The following is a 13,038-nucleotide window of genomic DNA, read 5'->3' on the forward strand; positions in this document are numbered from 1 at the left end:
GCTTTCTTGAATATTCAAAGCCCTGTCGCGATCACGACTATTCGAAATTATCGCTGTACTCAAAGAGCGCGAACTTTCAAAATCCATTCCAACCGCCGTTAGTTTCTCAAACATATGCACCGATCTATTATCGCTCACTAACCAGCTATACGGATTGCTGGCCAATGGCACAGATTCGGCCCACTTTTGGCCCTTGGGGTGAGTGGGCCGGCCCATCTGAGGATTTTGTGACCGCTCCCATAAAAGGGGCTTTTCAGCTTTTACATGAGCATCAGCGAGTGACCAACTCGGTCCTGCAGTCTACAATGTATGGCTTGCACCAGTCCACGTGGGCCAATATTTTAGACTTTATACTGTTCTATCTTATGCAGAATACATTACCTGCTGTGATCCTCGTAACCACGCCAAAGGGATCGCCACTTCGTTATTTAACTATTCCCTATCTGGTCTGGGCTGCCAGTCGGTTTATACGTCCCTTTGCACCAGCAGGCTGCCCTACTTGGTGTCAGACTATCTGCGTGCTCGTTCTAGTGGTCATTCAATCGATAAATTTTCTCTTAATTCATCCCTTGGATCGAAATGATATCGTTCAAATTGCCAAGAATCCGCAAAGTTTGGTATCTAGCGTTCTCGCCGCAGCGAAAACTCTAGTTCAAACACGAGGTGTGAATACACCATGGCAGGCGAAGAACATCCCTCCTCATGCGCTATATTATAGTCGAAGGGGAATGCAAAGCCCTGAGCGGTCGCTCTTTTTACTTCGGCAATCTGCGATCTTCTTCTGGCAATACCTGGTCCTTGACATCATCCAAACAATAACTGTTCAAAATTCGCCGCCATCGCACCATACTCGTCCATTGAAGCTTGAATGGAATGTTTCGCTTCATCAATGGGTGGAACGAGGAACCACCCATCTAGCCATCTGGTTCATAGTCAACCGATTAATTGGAGACTCTGTCTATCGCTTGCTATCGATCGTTTTCGTTGGCCTCGGTGAAGACAGCCCCTCAGACTGGCCTCCTGCATTTGGACGCATTTCAGAAGCTTATACCTTACGGAACTTTTGGGGGTAAGTGCGAGTCGGACTTTCATACTCGGGAACGTGTCTAACCTGATAAATAGCAAATTCTGGCATCAGTTTATGCGTCGACCATTTACATCTCCCAGTACCTTCATTACACGCGATATCTTGAGACTTAAACGGCCTTCTCTTGTTGAGCGATATGTCAATTTATTCTTGGTTTTCCTTTGCTCAAGTCTATATCATGTAATTGTCGATCTTTTACAAAGTGTGCCCATCCAGAATTCAGGTTCTATTCCGTTCTTCATGGCTTTTATTCCCGCAATCATGATCGAGGATAGTGTGCAATGGCTATGGAAACAGCTCTCTCCGTCTAGAGCCCAAGATTCGAATTCTCGTAAGTCTGAGCCGCCCGCATGGCAACGAACTCTTGGATTCTGTTGGGTCATGGGTTGGCTTGCTGTATCATCCACGTGGTATTTTACCCCGATGATACAATCGACTAGCCAGGACGTCTACATGGTTCCCTTCAGCTTCTGTCAATTATTTGGCATGGTACCTATGGCAACATCGTGTGTTTGCAGCGGCGTTCTTCTTATATACGTGTTCGAGGTTGAGCTTTGAGAACAAGGCACCTGCACTTCTAAAGAAGAGAAATGAAATGCTTTGTGTCATATCTTCTTAGACGTTTCGAGCATTTGATATCAACAAAGTCGAACGCGCCTGAAACCACAATGGGTCTTCGACAGCAAACAATCTGTCTATCTATTTTTCGAAACTATCCCCAGTATTAAAAATTAATACCAGCTCTATATCATCATCAGTTGGGATACAAGGAGTATTTAGCTAAGGTCGAGGATACTTGAGTAATTTGACTTGACTTGTCTTATTCTTCCTTGAGTATCTCGTGGTGGGGCAGTCAGCCTAGGCAGCCGCCCCCCGCTTTGAAGCCTCAAGAGCCGCAGCCTAAATGATATCATCCAAATTGCACTTCAAGTTGATACATAATTCATCCATCTTGGTCTGCATCGACCAAAGCCCTGGCTCCTTCCTCTTTTCTATCTGGACACATCTCCTGGTCCCCTCTACCATTCATACTCTTCCCATTCTTACAGCTTCAGAATGGAATCAGCTTCGGTCTCGGAATGCACTCACCAATCTGTGCAATTTGAATGCTCACGCCATGCTTCTCAAGCACTATTCAAAAGACCCAATATGCAGGAACGCATTGCAGCAACAAAGCTGAAAAATGATAACCATATACCTGGCCCCGCTCTAGCAAGTGATAATCCCAAGACTTTTCCTGGGCCATTGGTGCTGCCAGGAGATGAGATTGCCGAGGATCCTGAATATCCGCCTCAATCATTGCAGGAATGGGTTGATGAAGAAGATCGCAACCCAGTCACCCCGAAGCGGAGGACCGTTTATGTGGTTCCTCCACCACAAATAAGCGACGATGTAGATTTTTTAAAAACATGGAGCCAGCCAAAGGATTATCAGCAAAAGGACCGGGTGGAGCCTCCTCTAACTAATGAGGTACATGAATATCTGAGCGCGTTTTATCACGGGCTACCTGTGAAGCTGATGTCTCGATCAACTCTACGCCTCGTCGGATGGAGACCCGGAGGAACTTCCGCCAAATCGACCTCCAAAGCCAGGTCTCGGCGGCCAAAGTATGTTGGTCTAGAAGTATCTCAGGAATGTGTTCGAATCCGTGTCCGCGCCTCGAAGGATGGCGTCTTTGATGGACAACTCAATCTAAATGACCTTCTCGATGCTGCGATTGGCATGTTGCCCAAGGATGCATACGCACTTCTATTTCTGGTGAATCACGATATATACGAAGACGAAAACGATGACTTTGCTTGTGGTCGTGCTTATGGAGGGAGTCGGGTGGCCGTCGTTTCAAGCGCGAGATATAATCCAAACCTAGATGCGCTCGAGTCGGTCGAACGTCTTCACGCTTGGCCAGCATCACATTGCGAAACTTACATATCTGCCTTCTGCGTTGCGGCTGATGAAGATTCCAATGCGAAAAAACCTTCCAAGTCACACACGAAAGCAAAACAAAACAAAGGGGACGTCGGCACCTCTACGTCCAAGACAGGTCCCGTGGAAACCGCAATATCCGTCCACCGCAATCTTCCCATGGAAAATTTGACGTCGAGTTCGCGCTCTGCTCTTTGGCTTGGACGTATTTGCCGGACAGCTAGCCATGAACTAGGTCACTGTTTCGGTATTGACCATTGCATGTACTATGCTTGTTCTATGCAAGGCACAGCATCCGTGGGTGAAGATGCCTCACAACCACCTTATCTTTGTCCAGTCGATCTGGCTAAAATTCTCCATGCCACTTCCACTACTGCTATTGAACGATACCATGCCCTGCTCGCTTTTTGTGAGAAACCTCATTACAAGAACGAACACATTTTTGCGCCTTTGGCGGCTTGGATTCGTGGAAGATTAATTGAGCTTGAAGAACAGGTCCGATAAGACGAATATTCTCTTATATAGTCTCGAACTTATACTTTCTGCACCTTGGATTATGGGAATGGTTAATAATGAAGTGGTACTTCTGAGGGTAGGTTGACTATAGGAGGAGATGCTAAGGCTGTATTTGTGCCTACGCGCACCGACCTCCTTTGGAGGTCGGTGCGCTCTGTTTGTCTGATAACTTGTTTTGTATGATAATTTCACATAGCATCACCAAAAGTGATAAATATGAAACGAGACCGAATTACTAGTGGTATGTAATATTCTACATGAAATTCAAGTTACTCTCTAACTAATAGTTCACGCCTGAGGCTATAAGGCGTCAAGGCACACAGCAGTGGCAGTATCATACCGCCCGTTGGTCATTATTCCACGCCGAACAGCTTCCTCCACACCTTGCTTCCATACCTCGCTCGCGCAGCTTCACTCCAAAATGGCGGCCCCCGTGGATGCCAAGCTGCTGAAGAAGACTAAGTTCCCTCCGGAGTTCAGCCGGAAGGTGGACATGAAGAAAGTCAACATTGAGGTCATGAAGAAGTGCGCCTTTCCCCGGATTTCCCAAGATGCCGCAGTCGCGAAATTAACATTCGTTACAGATGGATTGCCAGTCGAATTTCCGAGGTAAGTACCCTCATCGAAATTATTCCGGGACGCTATGCGACAAAACAACGCTTCGAAATATTGGTTATCGGGCCATGTGGGTGAATTGGAACTGATTGACAACCAAGATCCTCGGCAATGAAGATGATGTGGTGATTGAGCTGTGCTTCAATCTACTAGAGGGGACGCGCTTCGTATGTGACCTTTACCTTCTCTTTTTACCACTTGACAATTTAAGAAAGTGCATTGGCTAACGCTTCACCTTTCTCCAACTAGCCCGATATCAAATCGCTCCAGATCCAGTTGACCGGGTTCCTCGATCGAGATACAGCCAAGTTTTGTCAAGAACTGTGGTCGCTATGCCTCAGCGGCCAGGAAAATCCCCAGGGTGTTCCGAAGGAGTTATTGGAAGCGAAGAAGCTAGAATTGATGCAAGAAAAGGTACCCTACATCCTGACCCTATATTTTCGCTACCCATTTGACCTTTTGGACTACAGGCCGAAGCCGAGAAGGCTGCTGAAGCAGTCCGTCGACAAAAAGAACAAGAGCATACCCGTGATCGCGAGATGGACGACCTAAGACGCCGAGAGCGTGGTGATCGAGGTGATCGAGGCGGAAGAGGTAGACGAGGCGGCGGTCGTGACTTTGGCCGACGAAGCTCACGATCACCACCCCGATACCGAAGCCGGGAACGATACCGTGAACCCCCATCTCGCCGCGATTTCGATTCTTACGTCCCGTCTAGCAATCACAGAGGCCGTCGACCAGATCACTCCCCCGATTCGCGCTCCCCTTCCCGCTCCCGCTCGCCGCCTCGTCGACAGCGCCGCCGCAGCTTCAGCAGATCGAAATCGCCGGATCGCCGAGATCGCAAGGAAAATAGACAGAGGCGACGAAGCCCGGACTACGGTGATCGAGACAGATCCATCTCCCGAAATGATTCCTCCCGCTCACCAAGTCCCAGGCGAGACCGAGGCAGACGCCGCTCTGTCTCCCGCAGCGTAACACCCCCACGACACCACCGCCGACACGGAAAGACCAAACACCATTCCAGATCGCGCTCGCGGTCGCGTGAGCAAGGCGCTCGTAGAAAAGTTGAAGATCGTGACGCTGGCCGCCTAACCCGCAGTCGCAGCCGCAGCCGCGATAATGATAGCCACAACCATCACCACCGGCGTCGTAGCTCTGGAGGTCGGAGCCGGAGCCGAAGCCGTGATCCTAGAAAGGAAAGAGGTCGTCGCCGTTCCATGGAGCGATACAACCCTGGTAGCCGGAGAAGGCGTAACACATCATCTGCATCCGCGCCCGATGAGAAGCGACAAAAGATGGCGGATGAAGAAGAGGGTTCCTCACGTCGTTCCGGATCACCAAGTGGGAAATTGTCTGTAAATGAAGGGGCAACCAGATAATGCCGAATGAGGTCGGTTCTTCGAACCTCGGAGGCATAGCTAAAACTTCATGCGCATGCAGTCCGCATTTCCATTGGCGTTGAATATCCCGGTCACATTTCTGTTCACGTGTTCTCTTCTTTTCTTCTCTTCTCTTTTTACCTTCATGGGGGGGACGGTTTGATTTTTTTTTTTCTCAGCTATCTACATGAAATAGACATTTTAAATGCAAACGAAACCATGGAAATTCACATCAACCCTACTAGTCCTGTCCGACCTTACAAAATTTTCAAGTTCCAAGGTTGTGTTCTTCAACTGGGCACATACTAGTTACTAAATACCACTCCAGTGGGTATCTCGACCTAGGTATACTAACAAACTACTAGTAGTAACAGTCTTTGGAACCATATCATGAATGGGATGGCTTGAAGGGAACTTGGAATAGGGTCCACTTGAAATGCATCTGATAATCAGAAGCTAAAATCAGACCCAGTGTTCCATTGAAATTTACTCGATTCAAGACTTGACATATAAAGGAACTTTGACTCAGATAGATCTATGATAAAGTACAGTTCTCAATAAGAAAACAAATTTCGTTCACAACAGAAGATAGTATAACAGTGGCAGGTTGAATTGTATAAGGAATGTACTCCATTGAAGGGGGGAATCTTGAATAAGGCGCAAATCGACAAATCGTATATAAATAACAAGGTGAAGATGATTCGACAAAGGTCTAAAAGTCACAAACCGCCCAAAGCCGTTCGCCCACATAAATATACAGTTACATGGATGGACAGGCTAGAAGTTCCCAGAGCAGATTAGAATTAAGATTAAATATCTACAGACAGGACAAAGGCGAATGGTGAGCTGCTGAGACCACGATAAGACGTGTTCTGCAGGCCACTCGCCATGCCATGGGGGTTCGAAGGTCATCTTGTCATGAGAAAAAATAAAGCAGAAGCTGGAGAAGACAGTGTTGATGGTCTTCATGGACTGCGGTTTTTGAGCCGCTTATTTCTCGCAGTTGCAGACGGTGGAGGTGACGGTGACAGTGGTGGTGCTGTCGGTCTCGTCACCGCCGCCGCTGGGGACTGAGGGAGCGGTGGTGGGAGCAGGGGGGCTGGTTGGCACCGCCGCCGGGGACGACAGTGGAGGTGACGACGGGGGTGACATCGGTCTCGCAGGGAGTGCTGGCGCTAGCACCAGGGCCACCGGGGACATTGCCAGACTCGGTGGGAGAAGCACCGGAGGGGGCAGGGCCACCGGGGATGACGGTGGAAGAGACAACAGCGCTGGTCTCAGTGTCACAGGGAGTAGTGGCAGCGCCGGCAGGGCCAGTGGGAGCAGGGCCGCCGGGAACAGCACCGGACTCAGAAGGAGAGGCGCCGGAGGGAGCAGGGCCACCAGGGATCACAGTGGAGGAGACAACGGCGCTGGTCTCAGTGTCACAGGGAGTAGTGGCAGCACCGGCAGGGCCAGTGGGAGCAGGGCCACCGGGGACAGCACCGGACTCAGAAGGAGAGGCACCGGAGGGAGCAGGGCCAGAGGGAACGGAGCCCGAAGGAGCAGGGCCACCGGGGATCACAGTGGAGCCAACAGTAATGCTGGTCTCGGTGTCACAGGGAGTAGTGGCGGCGCCAGCAGGGCCGGTAGGAGCAGGGGTCTCGCCAGGAGAGACACCAGTAGGGGTAGAGCCACCGTTGGGACCACCGGGGATAACAGTGGAGGAGACGATAGCGCTGGTCTCGGTATCACAAGGGGTAGAAGAGGCCTCGGGGCCGCTGGGGACAGATCCAGAGGGAACGGAGCCAGAGGGAACGGAGCCAGAGGGAACGGAGCCAGAGGGAACGCTGCCAGAGGGAACGGAGCCAGAAGGAACGCTGCCAGAGGGAACGGAGCCAGACTCAGAAGGAGAGGTTCCGGAGGGAGCGGGGCCACCAGGGATCACAGTAGAGCCAACAATAGCGCTGGTCTCAGTGTCACAAGGAGTGGTGGTAGCGCCTGGAGGGACCGCTGGGGGGCAGGAGTCTCGCCAGGGGAAGCGCCAGTGGGGGGTAGAGCCACCGTGAGGACCGCCGGGGATGGAGACAGAGACGGAGCCGGAGGGGACACCACCGGAGGGAACAGATCCAGAGGGGATGGAGCCAGAAGGAACGCTTCCAGAGGGAACACCGGGAGTCTCAGAGGGAGAGGCACCAGTGGGAGTAGAACCACCGTGAGGGCCACCGGGGATGGAGACAGAAACGGAGCCGGAGGGAACAGCAGGGGTGGACGAAGGCAGGCTGGGGACGGAAGAAGAGGGCTTGGGAGCACCGGGGATGCTGCAGCCAGTGAACCACTCGATGATGATCAGCTCAATGCTGATACCGATGTCGATGCTGGTGCAGCCACCAAGGAAGGCAGCAAGCTCAGCACGAGCCTCCCAGGAGAGGGAAGCGAGGCTCTCGCCAGAGATGAGCAGACCAAGGGCACCACGGAGGTTGACACTCAGGGTCTCAAGGACGGTGACGCTCAGGAAGCCGGTGATATCACCAACAAGGCCAGTAACGAGATCGACGGAGGTGTCAACTGTAGCACCCAGGGACAGCCACAGCAGGACAATGGACTTCAGTTCGACACCCAGAGAGCAGCTGGAGCCAGACAGCCAGATAGCGAGGGCAGTGCGGACCTCAACGGACAGGGAGGAGGCGAGGTGACCCTTGGCGCAACCCTTGAGGGCGAGAAGAATGTTGGCATCGAGATTGGCGGCAATGTCAGCCTCGAGGAAAGCAGCAATGGAGGCTTGGGCGTGGACGGAGAGAGCACCGTGCTCCTGAACGGAGAGTCCAACGGAAGCACCAACAGAGATGGCGGACAGAGCACTCTCGGAGAGAGAACCAATGGCAACGAGACCAGCACCGTGCTTGCCGTGAATCCAGGCAAGAAGGGAGACCTTCAGGTCAGCGCTGAGAGGGCAGTCATCGAGGTTGAGCCAGGCAAGCAGAGAAGCCTTGATATCAGCAGTCAAGCTGCCAACAACACCACCGTTGGCGCAGACACCGAGACCAGCCCGGATATCAGCACCAAGGCTCAAGTGGGCCTCAAGGAAAGCGGAAAGGGAAGCCTGAGCAGAGAGCTCAAGGACAAGAGTGGACGCCAGGTCCACAGCGGAGAAAACACCCTCAATAGTCACGTAGATGGAATCCTTAGCAGCAATCTCAGCGCAAGCAGGGATGAATGCGGACAGAGAGGCCAGGACATCAGCAGCCAGGGTGACATCAGCAGAAGCATCACACCAAGTCAGAAGGTGAGTCTTGAGGGAACCCTTGATGTGGGCTTGGGAGTGCAGCCACTTCTTGAGTTCAGCACGAGCACCGACGTGAATGGTGCCAGCACTGCATCCGATAGCACCACCCTGGAGAGCAGCAGCACCGTGAGCACTCAGACCAGAGAGGAGCGAAACGGAGGCAGACGCAGAGGCCGAGGCACCACCACCCAGGATGAGGTGGAGAATGTCACCAACGTCGACGGTGACATCTCCGAGGATATCAGCGAGGAGGCCGAGAGTGCGGCGGTCGTAGGTGACGTCGCGGGCAGGGTAGGCCAGAGAGGAACCCGCCAGAGCGGCGAGCAGGAGAAGAGAGGAACGCATTGTCGGCGTCACGAGTGTGTGATAGCGAATGTATAGGCGTCGAAAGAGCCAAAAGTGAATGACAGTAAAATAAAATAAAAAAAAGACTGGTCTTGACAGAATATCAACCCGTCAGAAAAAAAAAAGAAAGACAGACGAACCACAACGGCCGTCCAAAAACAGTATTAACGATAGACTGGAGGATAAAGATCTGAAGTACTGACGGGAGGGCGAAGATCCTCAATATTTATACAGCCCCCCCTAATCATCCAGGAATATCGCCTCCCACTGGAAGCCGAATCTCCACTTGGGTCCAGGACATCCCAGTAGCACCGGACGGACCAGGAGGTGCAGTAGGGTGTACACTACCCCGGTCTCGACACCTCAACGCATCAGTCCATATTTGGAGCTATCCACTCTAATCCACATCCCCCTTAGCCTCGCGGATATCGGGGGGGGTAGTCTTGGATCTCTGAGGGCCCCTCCGGTGGAACAAGGCTACCAGTAATAATCTAGCGGATGAGCCTGGGTACAACATCATGGGTGGAAACAGTGCCCGCTCGTGCCGTCTATTTGTGGCGAGGCCGTCACAGATGGTGTCAGGTTCCCAGTAAGGCCCATTGAAAGAGATATTGGGATTTTCATCCTGACTATTGACCCTACCTTGGCGATAGGGCCTGGTCAGAAATATGAGAGACCCTGGAAATTAGGGCAAGAAGTGCGGCAGTTGGCATACGGTATGTATACAACTTGGGATCCAAGTTTGCGGTCAAATTTTGGTGTTTTGGCACGAGTGCTTCCGCGAGGAGACATGCGAGTCCATCGACTAACCCGGTAACTCAGGCGAGGATCAGCAGGAGAAATGTTATCATCACCCACCTGTCCAAGTATCTCAAGGGAAACGATCGTCATGACCCACCAACGGTCGACGGGCCAGGGCCCGAAAGGATATTGGACTGGGCTATTTTGGTCTTGCTTGCTGAAAAGAAGGTAATCCTGGTTTGGTCAGGTCGCAATCGAGCTTGCAATTAAAAGGGGGTGGAGTGCTCTATTGCTTGGTTCTTTAGTTGATTAAATCCAATAAATGGAGGAGCGCCATCGACTTGACCCAACGAACCTCTCTGTCTCTGACTTCTGGGCTGGCAAAGAACTGAGAATCATTCCGAGTGGTCCATTGGGAAATGGCCCCATATCCTCCAGGGGTTTAGTCCAGGAACATGATGCACAGCCTAGACGCTTTCGAGCTTAGTATCAACGCATCCTGGTCTGCTTTCGAAATCCCTGCGGAGAGAAAGAGACATGTCGAAACAAATGGACCCAAGGTTCAAAGTCTTGACTTCGGTGGCTAATCGACTGATTTTTGGTGCTTCACGCTTATTGTTCCTGGGTGGAAATTGTCGGGTACGTTGGCCAAAAACCGTTAAGGTGTGAATTCTTCTCCACATGCGTACCGCGGATGATGCATGCTATCTTTAACCTCTTGTTTTGTTTTATTATGGTGATTGCTATTGCTGTTATTCTTTTTTCCGCCCATGTGTGTGTCAAGGCAAAATCCGGTTATATTTCGGAAGGATGATGCAGCCTGCATGCAGCTGGCGGGAAGAGCTCCACGGGGGGCAGTAGGAATCCCTGCAGGATGGATGGAGAGCAATCCCAAATTCCGGATTTTGCGCACCAAAAGCCCAGGAGTCGAAAGTCTGGATTGGCAAAAGTTGGGGAGCTGCACTATGCAAGCCACCGCCCGACCGGCAACGATAGTGTGTAAACTGCAGTTCACCTCGCAGGGACTGGGACCCCACCGTATGGAGTAAACAAAGAGACAGGAAAAGCGACCGGCGTCGCAGAAGTTGCAGAGAGACCCATTCAGTTCAGAGCTGCCCCAAAATTGGCCACCCACAAGGCCTCCTGAACCCAGGGGTGTTGACTCCACAAGGAGAGGGCTTGGTGGAGTCAGGGCATGCAAACGCGAAACAGGCACAGCGCCAGGGGCAACCTCAGCAAGTGGCTGACTAGGACTCCGCTTATCCTCGTTTGTCCAATCGACCTATACAAATATGTTTGCCTTTTAAGCTTCTCTGTCCGCCAGACTCCGCAGACTACTGCACCAGAATGAAACTAGCGGCCAGCCCCCTTTTCCCTTCAAGCCATCGGGTAGTGAACCGGTTCGTTTGACCCTAGAGGGGCTTCCCGAGGATCTCGAGGCGATCGCTGTTTCACTATTTCTCTCCTCTCCCCCAGGTTGGCTCTTGCCAGGGCATGGAGACAAAGCGCGACGCCTCAAGTGTGAGATATAGTAGCAGTTCGATCGATATGGAGAAAAGGGTTTACGATCGTGCTAAAAAAAGAATCATCCATCGCGTTGAATTACCAAATTCCGAATTCGAGGCCCTGAGGTTACAGCTGTCAAGAATGCAGGCTCGTGGAATTTCCCACTTAATTTTACGATGCGTCCGATTTGTAACACAACTTGAACCTTGTGGGACAGCTGAATTGCCTCGAGTAGAGAATTTTGGCCCATGCAGTAGAGTTGCCGAGGGATCAGACATAGCCCCTCGGATGAAGATTAATCTAATTAGCTTCGGTATAACACTGCCTTGTTGTCCGGCTCCTTCGGATCCTGGACATCAATGGACACGGGATGATAGATCATCTTTCATTACAATTGGATAATCTTGAACATCATCCCTTGGGGGCCATGCATCAAACGTCATTCCTACTTCCGTCCTTGTCATAAATATGCACATCGGAAAATATCTTTCCTCTCTTGAATCCCGTCGCCACTAATTTTCCGACAGCGAGAATAAGTGAACCGTCTCTACTCCGTTCTCCGTAGAGATACTCATTGCAAAGTTTTTCGGAACTCAAATCTGATAAGGGACTTAGCACAGATCAATGGATCGAGAAACACTTCTTTATCCACTCCTCCTTTAGGCCATTGCACCGAGAGTTCTGGGTCGATCTAGCAGGTGGGCACTTAAGCGGATCGATGTCGATGGCATCACATGGCAAGAACTATACTTTGAATTTTGATACTCCGTAGATTATTTTTGGACTTTTTCTGGAAAAACAAATCAACACTCGGCCGGACATTCTCCATCCACCACCCACGGTAGAGTTCCGGTGTGGTGTGTTCTGCGTTCTGCAGAACCTGCAGGCTTTGCGACAGATGCATAGCAGACCTTATTTTGCATAGTGCGCGTACGAGGGGTTATGCCATGGTACCTGAATCGAAGAATTTTCTCGGCGGGGACAAGGGCGAGGATGGTGGAGCCGTTGAAGAGGTTGAAGAGAGAGAGAGAGAGTTTGCGCATGTGAGCCTTTTCATTTACGGTGCTTGTAGCCGATACCCTTCAAGTTGTTGAGATTACCCAATTTATGGGATTTTAAGCTGCCCCTGTTTGGATTGCTCAGTCTGACTTGCATGTACCTTGCATGAAAGAAGTGTGAAGGAGGTTGGCTAATATGTTTATTTTTGATGTATGTACGCAGCTTGCCATCGGTCGGAGATGGAATTGGTCTTAACTTTGAAGGCTGCAAGTAACTTGAACTTGAATTCTTTGCTTAGGTCGCGGTGAAAACTGGACAATTTCTCGCCAGATTAGTACTACTACTAGTCACCTAATGCGACGGACTTCTGGTGCCTGAACCCTCATATTATTGAGATGGAGGATGATGACGGTGCTTACGCGAAGACGTGGCTTTTACCAGAACCAAGTTTATCTGAATATACTAGTATTAGAAAAGCTGTACCTGGAGTTCCGAGATACTGCCAGCAAAGACGAAGGACCCAGGGCCTCGGGATCACCAGCGAGTAATGGGCTTGTGAATCGCAGGAGGAAATTGGAGAACATTGAAAATTAGGAAAACTGACCGACCGATATAGGTTTAGCCGTGATATGAATAGCATCGTTCGTCTCAGGTCCGAG

The 13,038-nt window shown here is 51.0% G+C and overlaps 4 protein-coding genes across 4 annotated transcripts; 3 read left to right on the forward strand and 1 right to left on the reverse strand.

Annotated features, from left to right (window-relative positions):
- Positions 1–305: 305 nt before the first annotated feature.
- Positions 306–1,645, forward strand: N7533_001157 (wax synthase family protein; the record flags this gene model as incomplete). The annotated part of the gene is made up of 2 exons (XM_057097807.1): positions 306–1,069; positions 1,123–1,645. 2 exons carry the CDS (start codon positions 306–308, stop codon positions 1,643–1,645), a joined length of 1,287 nt encoding a protein of 428 aa, XP_056966300.1.
- Positions 1,646–2,236: 591 nt separating this feature from the next.
- Positions 2,237–3,514, forward strand: N7533_001158 (archaemetzincin; the record flags this gene model as incomplete). Its single annotated transcript, XM_057097808.1, has 1 exon — positions 2,237–3,514. The coding sequence occupies one exon, from the start codon at positions 2,237–2,239 to the stop codon at positions 3,512–3,514; it is 1,278 nt and encodes a 425-aa protein (XP_056966301.1).
- Positions 3,515–3,947: 433 nt separating this feature from the next.
- On the forward strand, positions 3,948–5,119 carry N7533_001159 (PWI domain-containing protein; the record flags this gene model as incomplete). The annotated part of the gene is made up of 6 exons (XM_057097809.1): positions 3,948–4,051; positions 4,111–4,135; positions 4,243–4,308; positions 4,391–4,555; positions 4,612–4,638; positions 4,703–5,119. The coding sequence occupies 6 exons, from the start codon at positions 3,948–3,950 to the stop codon at positions 5,117–5,119; spliced, it is 804 nt and encodes a 267-aa protein (XP_056966302.1).
- A 1,455-nt stretch (positions 5,120–6,574) lies between these two features.
- N7533_001160 (putative cell wall protein) lies at positions 6,575–9,133 on the reverse strand (the record flags this gene model as incomplete). Its single annotated transcript, XM_057097810.1, has 1 exon — positions 6,575–9,133. The coding sequence occupies one exon, from the start codon at positions 9,131–9,133 to the stop codon at positions 6,575–6,577; it is 2,559 nt and encodes an 852-aa protein (XP_056966303.1).
- Positions 9,134–13,038: the final 3,905 nt, after the last annotated feature.

The sequence above is a fragment of the Penicillium manginii genome, assembly GCF_028828005.1.
Source record: "Penicillium manginii strain IBT 31320 chromosome Unknown utg000001l:1.0-3466041.0:1.0-3467806.0, whole genome shotgun sequence".
NCBI lineage: Eukaryota > Fungi > Ascomycota > Eurotiomycetes > Eurotiales > Aspergillaceae > Penicillium > Penicillium manginii.